This window comes from Balearica regulorum, chromosome 1, assembly GCF_011004875.1.
Source record: "Balearica regulorum gibbericeps isolate bBalReg1 chromosome 1, bBalReg1.pri, whole genome shotgun sequence".
In the NCBI taxonomy this organism is placed as follows: domain Eukaryota; kingdom Metazoa; phylum Chordata; class Aves; order Gruiformes; family Gruidae; genus Balearica; species Balearica regulorum.
In genome coordinates, this window is record NC_046184.1 from 97597898 (window position 1) to 97617295 (window position 19398).

The 19398-nt window shown below is 41.6% G+C and overlaps 1 protein-coding gene across 2 annotated transcripts; it reads left to right on the forward strand.

The window, feature by feature from the left end:
• Positions 1-175: 175 nt before the first annotated feature.
• PLCXD2 (phosphatidylinositol specific phospholipase C X domain containing 2) lies at positions 176-18901 on the forward strand. 2 transcript variants are annotated; one of them, XM_075767912.1, is made up of 4 exons: positions 176-438; positions 14037-14497; positions 15685-15926; positions 18674-18901. In XM_075767912.1, exons 1-4 carry the CDS (start codon positions 291-293, stop codon positions 18834-18836), a joined length of 1014 nt encoding a protein of 337 aa, XP_075624027.1. In that variant the 5' UTR covers positions 176-290; the 3' UTR covers positions 18837-18901. The 2 variants fall into 2 exon arrangements, with proteins under 2 accessions (XP_075624027.1, XP_075624037.1); XM_075767922.1 differs by lacking the exon at positions 18674-18901 and adding an exon at positions 16913-18435.
• The last annotated feature ends 497 nt before the right edge of the window (positions 18902-19398 follow it).

Here is a 19398-nt window from a genome sequence, read left to right on the forward strand (position 1 = left end):
ACTTCCCGCGACAGAGCCGCGGGCAAACGGCCCCGCCCTTCCCTCACAGCCAGACCGACGCAACGACACCCGGGCGCGCGCCTGGCTACCAACGGGGCGGGGGGACGGGGGCGGAGCGAGCAGCGGGCAGCCAATGGCTGGCCGTCGGGCCGCGGTGACGATATCGTACCCGGCCGGGCCGCACCTGTTACATAAGAGGGGCGGGCAGCTGCTGGCCCCGACCCCGCTGACCCTCGCCGCTGTGGCGCGGCCCGGCCCGGCCCCACCCGGCCCGGCTTCCCAGGCCGGGGATGAGGCCGCCGGCCGGGAGGGAGGGCGGCCGCCGGCGGCGGCGGCGGTGGGCCGCCGGCGGGACCATGGCGGAGAGCAACGCGGACTGGATGGGCTCGCTGCCGGCGGCGCTGCGCTCCTACCCGCTCTCCAACCTGGCCATCCCGGGTAGGACGGCGGGGAGGGGCGGGGATGTTTGGGTGCCGGAACCGCCGGGGCCTGTCCTCGCCGGCAGGGCCTGCCCGTGGCGGGGCCTGGTGCTGAGGGGAGTCGCCTTTCGGCCACGGCGTCGTGTGCCCCCTCAGTAAATTTGTTACAGGTGCTTGTGCCAGGTCCTGCTGTGGCGGCGGGCTTGGCCGTGAGGTGTTTGCCCCTGCTTGGGAGCCAGAGGTTGGGTGGGTGAGCTGTAGCACCCGTGTGGAAAGTCTGTTGGGCGTCAGAGCCCGGTTGGGTCCGAGCGCCTGTTTGTGAGTAAGAGCTAACAGCAATCCCGCCCGTTGCGGGAGAGGGAGGAGGGCTTAATCTTCTGTAAGTGCAGCTATGAACCTCTAACCCGTTGACATGCTTGTTTTCATTAGCTATAAAAGAGGTAGCTGTGAGCTCTGGAGGTCCTCTTTAATTTTTGTCACGTTGCTTAAGCAAGGCTGAAAGCAGGTAGGGAGAAAGGTTTGTTTCAATTGAATCTAACAGCTGGAGGTTCATCAGATGGGAATGTCTTTTATAGCAGAACCTACATATGACTCGTCAGAAAGTGAAATAATACAGCACGGAATATCCCAATGTATGATGTTACGCTGAAGATACTAAAATACTGTAAATACTTATGAAATGTTTTCCTCTTCCAGCAGAATTTAAAATAACTACTAGCTCCTGCACAGAGCTTCTAGGTTAAGAAATTGGTACAGGTGAGTGTCATTTCTTCTGTTTTACAGATGGATAAACTGATAAATGGAGAAGACAACAGATGACCCTAAAGTTTCTTAGGAATAGGCTGAATTTCCATCTGTAAATGTAAAAAAAAAAAATCTAGTATTGCTTGTAGATGTCAACAGAGAAGATTTTAGGGATGACCGCTGTAGCGGTTCATTCTGATACTGGATGTTAGGCTGGTCATCAGTGGTACAGGCTTGATTTTCATGGTAGGGCCTTAGCTTGTCAAAACCCTTTGGGTATATATTGCATAGAGGACATGTGGAGACACTTCCCTAGAAACAGAGTGACTTCCTTCTTTGTGCTGGCACAGATAACCAAATGGCATTTGAAACATGTAGCGAAGGTGCTACATACCTCCTGTGGGCTACCACAGCATTCACTCACTACCATATTTCCTGAATTAGAACAGTTGAAATGCCTTGTTTTAGTCAAAAGTAATACGTTCCCCCCCCACCCTAACAGTAACAAGATCATTTTATGTAACCCTGTTCAAATGAGCAGGGACGGGGGGACAGAAAGGAAATTCAATGTTAATATAAAATTCAAGCAGCTGCAGATTTTTGAAACTTCATTCTCTGTTTTAGTGAACAGTAATAAATCAACATTTTGTTCCTGTAGCGCTCCAAGGGCTGTAAAACTTTGTTAGCAGAAGGTTATGATGCTGATTTGTGTTAGGTGCATTGTTGCTGTCAATCACTTACAATATTGGTTGATGTTTGTAGAAGAGGAACCAAGAAATGAGTTGTTGTTTCAGTAATGCCACAGTTTTTAAAATGAGTAGTGTTTTTTTGAAAAAGCTGGCAGTGTATGTTTATTTGTAGTCAAAGTTGCTGTATTTTCCTAGCCCTTTCCTGCATGTGCCTCATGCAACCTGTGAGTAGGGAAAAGATTTTTGGGTAGATGTTTGGGGATATGTTTTCTTTTTTTTTTTTTTTCTTACTTTAGTCCAATGATTCTTTTGCTGAAGTGGATTTTTGGAGGCCTTTTGAGAGGCCAAGGTGATGTTACTAGCAGTGTGGAAGGAAAGGATGGTATGAAACAAGTTGTAGTTGAGGTATCTGTTTACAGATGCTCAACAGCAATGAAGGCCAATGCTATCTTCAAAAGAGAGATGAAAGGTAGGCTTCAGGTCAAATGAGAAGCATTTTTGTCTGCTTAATACCTGTAAGTGCATACAACTGGTGTGGCCTGCTTTTGTCCATATCCAGATGCATTTGTCTTCACCACTGGACTGATGGATTCTACTTTTTTGGCTTTTTTTTGTTTTCCCCTTCCTCCTTCCAATCACTCTTTGTGCATAGCAGCAGAGAAATGAGGGTGCTGGAGCAGTTGAAACCTTGAAACTTGTTTTAACTTTAAAATGAAGTCAGTACTTAACACCCTGAAACTTGTTGCACTTCAGCAAAATGCAGCACTTGAAGGTTACAAGATTCTGCTTTTTTTTAAAAAAGGGGCAAAATGTTGGCATGATGGGACTATTTCAAGTGAATGAATTAATAGTATACACAGAAAATAAACTGTTTAGATTTAATTCATTGTATGGTATTAATAGTGTGGGAGAAAGTCTTAGTAACCCTCTTGTATGAAGCTAAGGATGGTCCGTACAGAGTTGTACTTCTTTATCTGTTGGGAACAGTTTTGCTTTTAGAGCTGCGTATTTTCACTGGCCTAAAAAAAATAGCTGTGCCTTTGTCTTTTTTAATGTATGCTATTCTGTGATTCCCTGAGCTATTAAATGTGGTCTGAAACATGGTACCTGAGGATAAAGACAGTAATCATTTGCTCAATCTTTAGAACCAACTGGTAACAAATAATGTTTAAGATGGGTATTTCATGAGGTATACCAGTTTGATGTTTACATGCTGATTTAACTCTGTGCTCAAAACAGAGGATAAGAGACACTGAAAAATTTGGGGTCATCCTCCAAGGCTTGGGTGCGATCAGTTCCGGAATTTGGGCTTTTCTGTTTGGGTTTCTATTGGAAAAACTCTAAATTCTAAACCAGCGTAGTTTTGCCAAGGAAAAGAGATGAGGTTTCCTGTGTGATGTGATGAGAGAAGGAATCTTTTTGCAGTGAGAAATTGCCAGATATCAAGTAACTAAAGTGTCATCAACTTGCATGCATACAATATAGTCAGCAGATTAACCACCTTCAAGTGGTGACCTTGTGTGAAACTCTAGAGGGTTTTCTCTTAATTACACTCCAGGCTAATCCTCTTTCAATGTGGGTTTAAAAATGAACTCTTAAACATTTTGATTGTGATTGTGGTTTTTGGCAGGTAATGTATTGTATAGTATGTGTTTAATCTCAAGCTGGTTACTTCAAACAATTTTATGAAATCATGTACAACTGTGACACATTCTTTGGTCATCTCTGAATCTGCATCTGTTGGTTTTCCTTTCCCACCTTTGAGAAATGGAATGTGAGAAAAAGCTGCAGTGCTGTCACTAGTCTGCTTTCAAAGTAAATCAGCTATTTAATGAATTTGCTGGAGAAGCCTATCTCGTTTCTTGCTTGTACTTGCATGCTGGTAATTCATAGCACCGTGGTGTGTCCAATTTGTATTGTTTCATTTTGACTACTTGCCTTTCTGAGTAATTTTTGCAGTATTACAATTAACTAGGTGCTAGAATCTGAGAAGTCTCTCTGCTTCTGAAGATACAGCATCACTTTCCAGTTTCATTGAGCTTTTATGTGAATACTTGTTAGGACAGCTGAAATTTTTCTGTCTCAGAATCTGCTTTCTGAGATCATAACTTTGTGCCTGCTGTCTTGAGATAGCAAAGCAGTCTAGCAGATGTTAACTGCCAACTATCAGTGTTTGCTTATAGTATTTTATTAGTCCAGTCTCCAAGGTGCTGCCGGATGAATGGGATCAGCAGAAGAGTAGGCAGTTCTGTTTTCCTCTGGGTCTCGGTAATAATGCATTTACTTAATCCTGTGTAGATTATTCTGTCTTTGAGTAATTGAGAGCCATGACATAACAGGAAGGCATATTTGCTATTTTTGATCAAACTTATTCCTGGATTGGTTGCTGATTTTGGTCAGGATAATTAGCTGTGAGTTTTTCCTCAGCACTCATTTTCTTCCCTTATCTTCTAGAGGAAATTTATAATTACTTAGGTAAGGATCCACTGGTATATGTGAGAGTAAGCAAGTTCCTTCTGGCGGGAGCACCCCGAATAGTTATGGCTGCCATTTCATAATAAGAGTAAGATAAGTCAAATGCCTCTTCTGTCCCCTGCCTTCCCTCCTCCATTCCTTCCATCACCTTAAAAAAAAAAAAAAAAAAAACCCACACACAAAAAAACCCAGGACTCCCATTTCCCTCCATTGGTGCTTGTTTGGTCCTACAAGTGTAAATGAGTGCATTTGGCAAGCTAACCCAATGGAAAACTTTTTGATGTTGATGATAATGGTTTGGGGGGATTTTCTTGGAGAAGCCGTTCCTGCCAAAATGACTGTTCATGTGCTTGGACAAACCCTAGGATAGGTGCTGACGCAGACAACCGTCCTGAGGGAGCACGATGGGTAACCTGGTGTGTCACAGTGCTGCAAATGTAGGCAGGAAAGAAGAGGTAGGTAGGATGGCTGTATTTAGAAAAAGTAGGGGATTATATCTTCTTTCACATAGCCTTAGTGAACCTGCTGTTAAGGAAAGAATTAAGCTTAGCTGGGAACCAATTAATTTGAATTCTAACTAAGTTCAATTTGATTTGAGTCTCTAGAGAAGAGAGCTGAAAAATAGAAAATTTGGAAAAAGTGAAATGTTTTAATTCAACACTTCGAAATGTGATATTTAAAGTTAATTAACACTAGTGTTTGTGTCCTAGACTGTAAGGTTGTTTTAATCTTGAAATATAAATGTTTCTGTATTGTAGGTCAAATGTTGTACATTTGAGTCTGATTTGAAATACTGAAGAAGTTTTTGCCACCAAAAGTTAATTTTTCAGATACTGGTATGCTAGAGCTGTATATAACGTTAGGCAGGGTGTCCCACTGGTGTGGAGCATGCGGGCAGGGCAGCCTGCACCTCTGGGGAGAGGTAGGGCAGCTCTTCACTCATGCCTTCTGATAGTGCACAGAGCCTTTTCTGTCATCTACTTATGTATGAGCTCATCTGGTGAAAGTATGTGGAAGGATGGCCAGGATCTCATTTCTAAGCAAAGCAGAGTAGTTGCAACATGGTGCCACTCCTGCCTGCATCAGACTGGACAATTGGTGGAGAGTTGCCTCTGGGATGCTGGGTTATAGGTAGCTAAAGCTGATGGAATAGCTGAGTCTTACAGTTCCTGAAGCATTTTTTTAACAGAGAAAAATAATATTGGTTCACATAGGTCTATACAGGAAAGTTGGAACGCTTTTTTTGGTACTACAACATGCCACTGTTTCCGCTCTTCACCAAGATCACACCAAAAGCCTGAGGCAGAAACCTAATGGTTTAGATCTAAATGATCAAAGTCTTACAAAATGATGAGCCCTGGAAAACAGAGCTTTACAAATATGGCTAGCAGGCAGTCTTAATGAGGAGCAGCCCCACCAGCTGAGCCCGTAGTTAAGCCTGAAAGGGGGATACAGCATGTGGAGGGATGTTTCCTGTGATGACAAGCTGCTGTGGGTGACCTTGTGATGCCATAGCGTGACTGCTGGGTGCTCACTCTGCTCACGCGTCAGGCACAATGTGGGGAACTCCTGGAGCTGGTGGGGCCCTGGGCATCTCCTGTACACCTCTCCAGCCAGCTGTGCTGTCCTGACAGTGCAGCTGTTCACTGAAGGCCCTATGAGCTGCTTGCCTTTTTGTTGGCCATGCAGAACTGAAATGGTTCTTGAAAGAAGCATCAACCTTGTCCAATTAAGGATCTTAGTAGATTTGATTTTTTTCTTTCTCTTTACCAGTGTGACCCTGAGGCGAGCTGCTGAACTTGCTAATGCTGTGGTTTTCTTGTTTCTTTGTTCATGGGGTGGTGCGTGCTATGGACATGCCTTCTGAGAGGAGAAGTGGTGGTGAGCTTGAGGCTCTATTCTCCTTCCAAACAGTACTCCTTTGGAGTCTTAATTAAAAGGATCATTGAATCAGCTAAATTGCCCATCTGTTGGGTTAAAGGTCAAAGGGAGGAAATATATAAGATTAATGTTCTGATTTGCCAAGCTTTATTTTCCTTCCCAATTTAATTGGCATCTGTTAATCAATGAGGTAGTAACTGTTAGAAGAAAGTATCTGCATAAGTATGGTGATGTCAGATAGGGCTTGTAAATGTGGAATTTTCAGGATGAACTTTTCCTGAATGGACAAGTTATTTTATTACCTTGGTAGTCTACTTCATAGTAGCAGCAAATCTCAACTCTTGTTAGACCTGGACCACTATACTGATGAGAATATCTAATGGAAGTTGTTCTACTATTCCTAAGTAACAAAGTAGTCCTCTTGTATGTCCCTGTGTGAGGAACTGGTGTGGCAGACACTGGGTCTATGCAGAAGTTCCCCTGGAAAGCCAGCACCAGATCTTAGGGTTTCTCTTCTAAAGGACCGATGTCGTCTGTTTAGCCAAAACCAAATGCTTCTCAAACACTACAGTTTTCTTCAGACAGTATGTGAAGATCTTCGTTATTTTTTAATTGGCAAAAACTTTCTTCCTTTTTTGTTAAAATCTTTGCCCCAGTGAGTGACTTAACTGTCTGGTAAATGAGTGCAGGACGTGCTAAACTTTTACTTCAAACAGAGAAAACCAATCCTAATGGTGATATAAATAGATGTTGCTGCTCTTTCATGTTGCGTGAAAGTTCTAGTTTGCTTGGTCTTCCAGAAAAGATGTAAAAAGAGGGAAAAGTACTATGTAATGAAAACAAGAAAAAGATTTCCCTAGAGCCTTCTCGGAACAGAATGAGTCCTTGGTCCGCACATTTCTGAGTGGTCACGAAAGAGGAGCATAGGACTCTAAACTGGAGGCTTTTTCTTTTTTGGGGCAGGTGGATCCATTCAGGCTTTGAAATGGCAGAGAAGTATGGCCACTTTCTGCTTTCCCAATGCAAACAGCTGAGGGATAAATGGGAAGTCATCGCTAAATCACAAAAAACCCACAACCCTTAATGGCAATAACTCTAACCAGTGCAAAATGGATTTCTGGCTGGAAAGAAAAACAAACTATCATGTGATACTGTGTCTGAGATGGTCCCTTTCTACCTTTTCCTTGTACCTTTTATTTCCCCCCATTCTACCTCCCACCCTGAAAGGGACATTGGGGGAAGTCAGGGTAATTCTTTGATAGGGAGAAGAAGTTTTCCTAAGAGGATTTAGTCTGTACTAGGCTTTGTCCTCCCTAATGAGACTGCATTAAGAATACCTAAAGGATTTTTTTAGGATTATATTAAAATATAAAAACTCGTCTCAGTAGTTTTAGGTAATTGATTATCAATAGGATGTTTATTATTCCTACCTCTCCTCCTTTTGCTGGGCAAGTTGATATGAACTATTTGATTTGCTTTTCATTAGTGAAGAGCTTTTAAGATGTTAATCTTCTGATTAGAAAATCTGGATTGTTAATGACCTGAATCCTGAGGACTTCTGGGCTTTGAGAGGTACTTTTTTTATCCCATTTTTCCCTCAGTTCTGGCACACGCAGGACATCTGGTTTAGAAGAACATTTTTGGGACAGCCTTAACTTGTTAGCACTTGCATCCTGTGTTTTTGGAACTTGATTACAGTGCTTCTACATGTCTTGGCTATGTCATGCTTGCTATGCTATGTCATGTGAGGTGTTTTGTAATATATGGGGAATGTACTTTGTCTAGTGAGCAAAGCTTGCTCTGTTTGGTGTCATTACAGCTAGGGTGATTCTTTGTCTGTAAATGACCCTTTAAAGCTTTTAGGGGGCTGGTACAGTATGTTGACCTTGCTTCTAACAAATATTTAATGTTAGACAAGAGGTTTTCTTGCATTTTTTCATCTTACTAATGTGAAGTCAAATTATTTTGATCTAGTTAAACTTACTGTCAATACCCTCTCCTGCTCTTCTGCTTTCATTTATTGTTTCTTGGTTAGCCAGATTTTTGCAGAAAGTGTCTTTCAGTGCTGCTTCTGACTAGTCCATGGCCTTGCAACAGGGAGGCTAGTGATATGCTAGTATAAAAAAAAAAACCCCAACCAGGAGTTCTTGTCTTGTTTTAAAGTAATTGGCAGCACACAACTATGTTCTTTGCTGGAAGATCTCTGCACTTTTCATGCTATGTAGTCATATTTTTAACATTCCTTGAAGGTAAATTGGAGTGTGTCCAGAGAAGGGCTCCAAAGCTGGTAAAGGGACTGGAGCACAACTCTTATGAGGAGCGGCTGAGGGAGCTGGAGTTGTTTAGCTTCGAGAAGAGGAGGCTTAAGGGAGACCTTGTCATGCTCTACAGCTACCTCAAAGGTTAAGTTGTAGTGAGGTGGGTGTTGGTCTCTTCTCCCAAGTAACTAGTGAAAGGACAAGAGGAAATCATCTCAAGTTGCATCAGGGGAGGTTTAGATTAGATACTAGGAAAAATTTCTTCACTGAAAAGGTGGTCAGGCATTGGAACAGGCTGTCCAGAGAGGTGGTGGAGTCACCATCCCTGGAGGTGTTAAAAAAAACAAAACGTGTAGACGTGGCACTTTGGGACATGGTTTAGTAGACATGGTTGTGTTGGGTTGATGGTTGGACTTGATGATCTTGGAGGTCTTTTCCAGCCTTAAAGATTCTATGATTCTGTAAAGTTACAAGCTCGCAAAAGGACACCTGGGTTTGTGAGATGATGCTCATTGCTATCCTTGTGTTGCAACTGTATATGCAGAAAGTACTGATGTGGAAACAAAAGATAACACAAAGTGATGTCGCTAGTAATTGTCGAAATTCGAAGCTTAATAACGTTCTGTTGATGAGTGTCATTTGTTTGAGCTACACCATGGGTTAATTTGACTATCTGTGACTAAGTAGCATGACAAGTAGACACACTGGAAAGTTAGACTTTACTGCAGATGTGATGATAAAAGGCTGCCTTCTCACAATTAGCACAAAGGCTTGAACAAAAAAGTCATCCTGAACAGTGAAGTACAATCTGTTTAACATACAAATTGAATTGAGAAGTGATCTGTTTTAACATACGATTAACTTGAGAAATTAGTGTAAGGAGAATAAAAAGGCTTAAAGATGCGAATAAAAATTAATCCACAGTTGCACTTAGTGGGATATAAATAAGAGGGCTATTCATCATTTTAACAATCTGGTGTCTGGAAGATACCTCTTTAATACTATTCTAACCATATCATAGCCTTTGATAGTTAAATATCTGGACATTTGATGGGATGTGACTGCTTTCCTTGAAGCTTCCAGTCTTTGTCAGATGAAAGAAACGAAACCAAAATAGAGCAGCCATTGTCTGTTACTCTAAGAGCTGCCAGATGATTAGCAATCCCCTGGTTTTTTTAATTATTTGAATGTGTGGACTTTTATGCTTAAATTTAATGCTTGCTGTTTCGTGCTATGCATCCTCAGCCTGTTGGAAGCAATTGGCTAATCATCATTTCTTTATTTCCTGTGCCTAGCTTGGTTTTGGGAAGGGCTGAGCACCAGACTGATGCCATGTCACTGGAGCAGCTCAGTAAGATCTGCAATCTGAATGCTAATCTGTTCTCTTGTACAGTGACTCAAGAAGCGTGCTGCACGTGCAGGAAAATGCCCTTGAGGCAGTTCAGACCGGGGTTCTGCCCTCTGTTCACCTAAAGGACAACAAAGACAAAGTTTCTTGGCTTTCCTGTGCCTTTTGATTTCTCGGTCTGTAAGACAAAAGTTATAAATGCCTAGGTTCATTAGTTGCTTTGTTCACAATCAACAAGTTGAAGGAATGGATTTATTGAATCAATGTAGGGTATTATTCATATTTAAGATGTCAGGTATCATCTGAAATGTCTTGCTGACAAGACTTCTTGAGTTTTGGGGGGGGTTGTTTCCTGAGAAAAGTGTCAGTATAATTTCAGGAGATGCACGCCATTTGGGTGGTGGGGAACACAGACTGCAAAGGATTTCTTACACATGGAAAAGGCTTTACTGTATATGTTGCCATGAGAGTTTTGTGATGCTTGCTCTGTTAAGGAACTGCCAGTCCCATTGCTGTTGCTGTGCAACATTACAGCGTCTGAGTATCTTCACACATCCTTGTGTTAGACATGAATTGAGAATGTGATTAGCAGCTCTGACACTGAGCTGCTAACAAAATGTGGCTGGTCTGCTCTGTGCTTCTGGTGTAGATTCTGGGCTTTGCCTTTTACATTGTACAGAGTTGGGTTGATTTAGGTTATACGTTTTCAAAAAGAAATCATGCTGTATCAGCAACCAGCCTGGCTCCTGCCATAGCTAAAGAATGGCTAGGCCTTTCACAGACTTTAGGGGTAGAGCAAAGGAGGGCAGGGATTATTTTGACATCATGATGCAATCAGCTTAGCATGTAGCTTAACATCACAGCTAAGCTGTATTAAAAGCCAGTGGCCGAGCTGGTAACATAACACAGTAATCTTAAATTAAAGAAGGGCCTGGTGGATGACATGGATCCTCACCTAGCTCTTACCCCTCAGCCCAACAAGTATCCAGTGCCATCCCTTCAGGTTTTCAGTTTGCTTTTTTTTCCTCTCTCTGGAGTAAAAATGTTCTGGGTCCCAGTTTGGCCTAGATATTTCTCAGCTGATGGCTGGCCTTCTGTAAATGATCACTGAAAAATCCAATTGAACTCCTGCTGTGTCTTTCCAGCCTCTGTATTGATGATGTTCCCCTGTCCTTAGGAGGTGGTCTTCTACCAATCATGAAAAGGGAAGCATCTAAAAAAACCAGGCTCTAGTTCATGTTCCACTTGGTTATATCTAGATATACATGTTGACCTCATTGTAAATGAGAAGTTCGATTTCCTAGGCTTTTAAGCAGAGTCACAGAGCAGGAGTTTTAAGGATCTTTTCTAACTATAAAAGCATGTCGCATAGTTCAGTTTCTCAGATTGCAGCTGCCCTGTTAAGGAGTGTAATTCTTAAAATATGTGTTGAAAAAGTTGCAATGTGCTTGTGGCTTGTTTTCTTTCTTCTTGCTTTCTAGAGCTATAAATAGAATTTCATTTGTGATAGTGCAAGGAGAAGTTTGCTCTTTGTATCCTCAAATGTGCCTTGTATGTGGCAATCTGCAAAGGAAAGGCTTTTATAGCTGTAAAGTGTGTGACCAGACTTAGGAAAACAAGCTGTTTCTTGGTTCAGATTTGCTTAGACAAGTCTGAGGTTGACAACAATATATTTAATGGCAGATAAAATTGTCGTTCCTTCACGAGTCAGATTGATCAGTGACACTGTCTGAAGGAGCATAATGGTGCAAGTGACTTCTGTAGACAGCTCTGTAGACAGCTCTCTAGACGCTCCTGCAGTCTTAGTTAAAATGAAAATAAAATGTTTCTTACGGCCTTATGCTAGCATATTAAACAATTTTCTACTGTGACCTAAACAGAGGAAGAAATTAAAATGGATAGAATTGAGAACTTAAAAAAAAACCCCCAAACCAACACCCACACAAAGAAAAACAAAAAACCCCATGACTACTTTGCGAAGTGACTCATTCAGAGGCAGAAGACAAGCCCCCTTGCAAGTAAAGTCTGCTTTACAAATATTGTAGAAGCTGGAAAGGCTCATTTTGCTGTATGGGGAGGTGTATGAAACTCAAATGTCTGAGTTGCAGCTTGCAGTATGAGTCAGGCCCTATATGGCTTCTTCTGAAGTGTCTTCACTAGATGTTTGTGTATTTTGTTTGGGGTTACACATTTGGAGGTAGGAAAAAATCTAGGTGTCACTCGAAAACTGACAGCTATTTTTTGATGTGGCTTACTGTGAGAGGTACTAAATAGCTTCTTAAGCTAGCTTTTAAAAACAGCTTTTTTGTTACTTGTCACTTGTTTCTAGAAGACTGAATGGAAAGCCACATAAGAGGCACACTTTCACAAAGACTGTGAAAAATTCATGAAGACTTGATCAGAATTAGTTTTAGCATTCATTTGTAAAGCCTGAAAACTAACCTTCACGGTTCCTTTTCAGTACTTTTGAACTAGTTGAGATTCCTGGAAAAAGAATGCATTTGAGGTTGTTGTGAACTGATGTTTGGTTTGCGCACAGTCTGTTCTTCCCTCAGGATTAAAAAATCCTGACAAGATAATCCAGTTGAGATCATAATCTTGTTTATAGCTCTGATCTTGCATCATAGGAAAGGCATCAGTCTTGAAGTGAGCACTGGTACACAAATAAAAGTTTTGGGTGAAGGAGGCTGTGGACACCTTAAATGTTGTCTTAAAATTTGGAATCACAAATTAGGATTTTTTTTGAGAGAGAGAGTTACACACTGAGGTATGGAGGAAAGTCTGGAGAATTATAGTCCCAGAAGCAGGGACAAGAACCCTGGGGCATGCGGGAAGGGAGAAGGCAGATGCTAGCAGCATGTTGGGGGGGGTCACTGTACCCCCAGGGCAGCTGGAAAAGGAGCTGCTTGTGGTGATGGGGGGGGGTGAAGATCCTTTCCCTGTACTTCAGCAGAGTGTGCAGGGAGCAGGTGGGGTTTGGCTCAGTGGGGAAACTCTCATGTGCTGTCCTGAAGAAAAAAGGGAAGCAGAGCTGTTAGAGCTCCTGTAGTGTTTTTCTGGCCAGGGCTTCACAGGGAAGTGATGCCTGGAGTGGTTGCACGTTCTTGGCCAGAATGCTGGTGCCTGGTATAAATGCTTAGAAATCCCTGGTAAACCTCAGTCTGTGGTGGATCAGCTTCTGCCCATCTTTGCTTTATGCTGCTCTGGTACAGTGTAAAGTAAGGTACACTGCCTTATTACTTTCTGTTCTGGTATTGACTTGGCTAAGCTAGGGATGTTTTATTGACTCTGAAGCTGTTATTCTGAAAGAGTTCTGTTATGTCTCAGTTCAGTTTCCATTTACTACTGAATTTTCAGTCAGACTTTTCTAGTAAGCACAAATTTTATACTGGAGATGGAGTTTCTCTGCCAAGGTACAGGTTGTGTTACAGGAGCTTGGTACAGAAATGTTACTTTGGCAGGGACTGGCGATTTTGATGGTTGTCTTTTTTGGCAAACTTTATATTCACCACTCCTGTCATCACTCAAAGGCACTGCTGGGTAAAAGATGCATTTGTGAACTTGTTTAACGTGAGCTTAGTATCTAACCACACAGGAACTGGTGGTGTACTCAGTTGTTCCACCTTCAAGTTCAGCCAGTTGTTGCCCACCGTTCAAACTGCTAATCGTTTATTTACTGTCTGGGGGCTAAAGTGAGATGTGCTGGTAAGGCATGTGCATATACAGATGCCTCTGTCCATCACACGAATAAAGATATCTGTTCCAAGAACTCTGGTGTATTAGGTCACGATTGGATTTACCAGGCAGAATGAAAATAAAGCCTCAGATTCTTTCAATGAAGCTGGAGTCTCATTTCAAATCAGTGATGTACCAGGCTCTGGGAAAGTTTTGGAAGTAGGCTGATGGTTTATAAATGAAGGAAAATTAGAAGAAAGTTTCCCTTTGCCACTGGTGTTCGTCTTATGGTTGTGATTTTCAGAGTGTATTGAAATTGGGAGCTCACACAAAAAACAGTTCAAGCTGAGAACCTTAAGCATAGCTCTTGTTGCAGTTAGGGAAAATTAAGGTGTAGAGGATAGTCTGAAAGACTCACACTTGAGCATAACTCTTCTGCAACCCTGCCATGCATGTAGGACTCTTTTCAGTTTACAGGACACATGGGTCTATGTGTTTTGGCATAGTCAGTTTTCTAAAATTAACTATTCTTGACTTTTGTTTCTAGGGTCACATGATTCATTCAGCTACTGGGTTGATGAGAAATCTCCTGTGGGACCAGACCAAGCCACAGCCATCAAACGTTTGGCCAGAATTTCTTTGGTTAAAAAGATCATGAAGAAATGGTCAGTGACTCAAAATCTGACTTTCAAAGAGCAGTTGGAAGGTGGGATCCGCTACTTTGATCTTCGTGTATCTTCCAAACCTGGGGAAATAGGACAAGAGATTTACTTCATACATGGCTTGTTTGGCATCAAAGTACGGGACGGGCTGAAAGAGATCAACGCTTTTCTTGAGCAGCACCCCAAGGAAGTAATCTTCTTGGATTTCAATCACTTCTACGCCATGGATGACAGCCATCACTACTTCTTGATCAACAGGATCCGCTCAGCATTTGGATCCAAACTTTGTTCCGTTGAATGTGTAGAATACGTGACGTTACAGTACATGTGGGAGAAGAAACACCAGGTAGGGAAAGGATCTGTTGTGTTTTTCAAACCCAAAAGGTTAAAATTTAAATAGAGAAGCTGGGTATGGTTCCCACTCAGAAGTATTGGACCAAGGAGGCTGCTGACAGTTTAAAGCCTGCTAGGGCCTCCTTTGTGTTGTGTGCATGTTTCACGCCATTTATGTGCAGCTGTGTAGCCCCTCGATCCATGGCATAGCTAGACTAGGTCCTGCTCCCAAGCATGTTTGTTAAATACTTAAATGGTAGTATCCTTGGGGCCTTGTCCTCGTTACAAATGGATTTCTCTTCTGGAAGAGCATGTTGTGCTGCTGAATTATGTTGGTGAGGATTTGATAAACTGTTGTCTTTTTGGCCAGTGTAAAGCATGTAAGGTTTAACATGACTAAGGTATGGTATGTAATATCGTAGCTGCTTTGCAGCCATCCAAATCTATAGTGGTAAGATTAAATGCCTCTCCTCTGTGGAAGTGTTCCCATGTGTACACACAAACCAAGAACAGGGTTTCAGCAACAGCATGTAATAAACTGCAAAATACATGAGGCTTTGAGGAATTCCTCTGAACTGATGCTGTCAGTACTAGGGTCCAAAATGAATCATTTGTAAGTTTGAGTGTTAATAAAAACTGTTGCATCTTTGTGCTATCCTCTTCTAGAGAACCACCTTACAAGGCATAAAATACTGACTTTTGATTTAGAGAAGGTTTTGGTGACAGCAAGACTGACTTTGGCATCTCATGCAGTAAGTGCAAGTGGAATGCCGTTATGCCAGTTAGCCTGGTACACTTTAGCCACTTAACAGGAGTTACACAGGAGATGGCAAGACTGCTAAAATCCTTAATGTCAAGTATAGATGTAATATTCTCTGACAGCACTTTGAAATGCTTTCAAGCTGAAGTCTTTGAATGACACTTCAATATACTCCTGGCAACTTTTTCATTTTAAACTGGTGACCCTTAAAGCCTGAAGCAATCCTGTCCTCACAGCCAACCAAAATGATCTCCATCTCCTTGGTTGGCAATAATGTAACAAATTTACTGACACTCATGACTCTGTAGCAGCTTCTTTTTGCTTGGTCCTCTTTTTTCACTGGTATGCTTGTTGCAGCAGTAAGCCAACATCCTGTTTAAATATAAATAATAGAGTTGTAAATTTTTGTTTATTTTTTTCATTTTTCTTTGTTCTGTTAGGTTCTCATATTCTACCACTACCCTTTGTATCGGGAATACCCCTTCCTCTGGCCGGGGAATAAAATGCCGGCACCATGGGCTAATACAACCAATGTGCACAAACTGTTACAGTTCCTAGAGACCACCCTTGAGGAACGCAGTCGCTATGGGACTTTTCATGTTTCTCAAGCAATTCTCACACCTCGAGTGAAAACTATCGCACGGTATCTAATTCGTGGTCTGAAGAACACACTGGTTCATAGGTAAGGACTTGTCTTGATTTCTCAGTCTTTACATACCATGTTTCATGTTGAAAGAAGCACTGAGTAAGCAAGAAACTATGAAACGTTAGCTTAGAAGTAAGACTTGATGAAAGCATGCAGTTTTGCTTCATTACTATGGCTTGTGACATATTTGCAGTCATTAAAGCATTATTGAAAATAATTAACAGGGTATATATGTAATTATAAGTGTGTTTCCTGGTAATCTGAGCTCTTTCTGAATGTGATGTGATTTCATAAAACATGGGCTAGACTTGTTGTTTCAAATGAATAATTAATTCCAAATTGGCTAAACTTTAATTTAGGGGTAAAAAAGCTTGTGCCACAAAGGAAAATTACCAATTTGTAGGCTTATTTTTGCATTTGTCTGTACAAATCTGTCTTAGTAATTTCAGTAATGCCTGAAGATTTATGACCTGGGGCAGTACTTTGTCTTGGTTTTTTAACCAAAAATTAGATTAACAATTTGTCTCTTTTTTTATACCACTGACTGTACAATTAATTTGCCCATGAGTAAGAGCATTAGAAGAGGGTTTGGCTTTGAGTAACACAGAGTGCCAGTGATTTTCAATAGTGTTAACAACATTACCAGAATAGGGTCTGTGTGACTTTATTTTATGGCGTTATCACCTTGCAGCATGGTTGCTAGAAATCACCAGAACTATGACAGTCTTGGTGGGATCTGGTCTCTTAGCTCACTGCTTAATATTGCCTATTTTGATGTCACTAACAGTTTATCTTGCCATCATGATCTTAAGTTCTAAATTACACTTGTATAGGTGGTCACAACTGGTCTGATTTGATCAGCAACTGATCTTAATATTAAGCAGTGAGTTAAACACACATCTTCAGCAGCCAGTTCACATTTCCTTTTGGAGAATCATTGGTTGCTTTAGAAGTAATAACAGTATTATTTTGAAGCCAAAGTCACTATAACTTATTTACTTAAAAATCCTTTCTAAAAATAGCAAGTGGTATGCTTTTGCAGTCCCAAAAGTTGTTGATGGAAGTAAGAAAATTCCAGGTGAAGTATAAATCATGGAGTTTTTAGTCTCCTTCCTGTTTACAGATATTAATCTAGCAGATGATAATTAAATCCAAATGATGTTTGCCACAATGTATTCAGGTTGCCACTCTGGCCTGCACTTTGTCCACATCTGTGCGGTCAGCATTAGACACTAGATGGTGCTCAGGTGCTTTAAGACTGGCGTTTGCTGTCACAAATTGCACAAATGTAAATATGTGTGCTTGGTGGGGATACTTAACAGAAAGCACAGATGTAACTTGTGTCTGTGTGCTGCACATTGAATGTACTGCTGTCTCATGATTAAAGGAAAGATGGTACTGAATGTCTATTTTTAAAATAGTAAATGATAATCTAATTTCATGGAATGGGCAAGCAGGTTTGTTTCAAGTGGCTCCTGGTACAGATCTGGGCTGTAAGCCGCTGGTAGGCTGGAATCCTGCCTTTGCGCCATCCCTTTCCCTCAGCCCCTTTGTTACCACTTGTTAGAAAGTAAACTGTGAAAATTTAAAATAGATGCTACTGTTTGCTAAAGCATGATTGCTTGTATACATTTACACATGCAAGCTGGTTTGTATGTATAAATCTGTCTTTGCAGTTCTGTGTAGATGTCTGCCTTCTCGTATGGAAAGTTTGCCCTGGATATGAATATTTAAGTGTTCTTGTGCTCTTGCTAAAGGAGAAATGTGCAACATTCACACTTAGCTGGCTAAAGTATGGTGTGTCCCTTGACGGGAACAGTAATTATACCTTCGCTCAAGTTCTCTTGATTCTTGATAAGACGCTTTTTTCTGGAACAAGAACTGTGGGATGATTTTAGGGTTTTTGTTGTTTTTTCTTCCTCATCCTGTTAGCTAATTTGCTTGCCTACTATCTTCACGTATAAATTTGTATGCATATTATGGCATTAATTTAAATACTTCTAATATATTTAGTCATTTATCCCGAACTGCGGTGAAAACCGTGGCGTTTACATGTTCGAGTGCAAAAAATCTTATGCAGACCCTAGAGTTGGACTATGTACAAGAAATTACTTGAAATTTCTCCCCCCAGTAGAATTTCTAACTCCATTTAACTCAGTTCCTGACACACCTCACCTTTCTCTGGTTACAGTGGTGTATGGTGGGATGCTCAACCCCTATAGAGCTGAGGGCTCAATTCTGGGTTTGGTTTCCCTGATCCCATTGCTCTGGGTGGGTCTGGAGGCTGAAAGGAGCGCAGTAGAAATGCAGTGTGCTGCCCTCAACACCTTCTTTCTTGCTGACCGTAAGGCAGAGGTGGGCGCGGGAACATCTCGGGCCAGATACAGCCTTGCTTTCTGCTGTACTGAAGTCTACTGTGAAATTAAGCTTTTGGTTCAACATGTACTTGGGTAGAAACAAACCAGGATGGAGGAAATGGTAGTGCAACATTAAATCCTGAAGCACAGTCTGCTCAGTGAATAGAGAATTCACAAATGTTATTTTGTATGCATGTGATGACTGATTGACCAATATTTCTATCAATATAAAATTATTTGATAGCTAATGACCACGTGCTATGTTAAGCACTCTTCTCATCAGCTGGTCGCATTTTGGGTGGCAGTCAAGACCTGACCACAAATGTGAGATAATAACATAATTTGTAAACACGTGTTGTATTTGAACTGAGTATGTATAGAGAAAAGTCTTAAAATGTTTAATTTTCTTTATTTCAATTTCTTTAGGAACCTGCCCATGATTTTGAATTGGGTGAAAGCACAGAAGCCAGGTGTTATGGGTGTTAACATAATTACATCAGACTTTGTGGAGCTGGTTGACTTTGCTGCTACAGTTATTGCATTAAATGACCTCCTTTTAGAAGAGGATGAATCTGCAACTAAACCCTGATTGCTGTGTCCCACTTGTGCTCCTCAGTGGACGTCTTTGAACTATGTTAAATGTTTTAAGTGAAACCTATTGTAATCTCTGTTTATCTTAAAAAAAAAAGTTTTCTAGAGGAAACATGGTTAACCATGATATACAGGCATATCCCTTCTCCCACTAATGTGTGGATCTGAGTGGAACAGAAAGTACTGTCTGAGTGCTGCTGCGTGTCTGTGGTTACGTGTTTGACTAAGTTATGCACACATCTGCTGCAGTCCGGCACGGTATCTGCCTGCCAACAAGAGGCTGGCCTCCGGAGCAGATGTACCCGATTATGGTGCGCGTCTCCCTGGTGACCGGACTCACCGTGCCCTTGTGCATGCATCCTGCTTATTTCTCAACCCCAGGGCTAAAACCAAGGATTGCTGCTGATCCCTTAGCAGCAGCGGGACCAGGCCGGCTGGGATAGTATTGTTCTTGGGCCACCTCAGGCATAGTTGGGCTCAGCTGGAGGCTGCTGCTGTATACATTATGGTGTTTTAGATGCTACCTCTGACTTACTTGAAGAAACAATATTGCTTTTGTT

Excerpts from the sequence above, each read along its gene's own strand:
- PLCXD2 (XM_075767912.1), top strand. The coding sequence starts at position 291 with ATGAGGCCGCCGGCCGGGAGGGAGGGCGGCCGCCGGCGGCGGCGGCGG. Across the intron at positions 439-14,036 it reads CTCCAACCTGGCCATCCCGG|GGTCACATGATTCATTCAGC; the intron begins GTAGGACGGCGG and ends TTTTGTTTCTAG. Across the intron at positions 15,927-18,673 it reads AAGAACACACTGGTTCATAG|GAACCTGCCCATGATTTTGA; the intron begins GTAAGGACTTGT and ends CAATTTCTTTAG.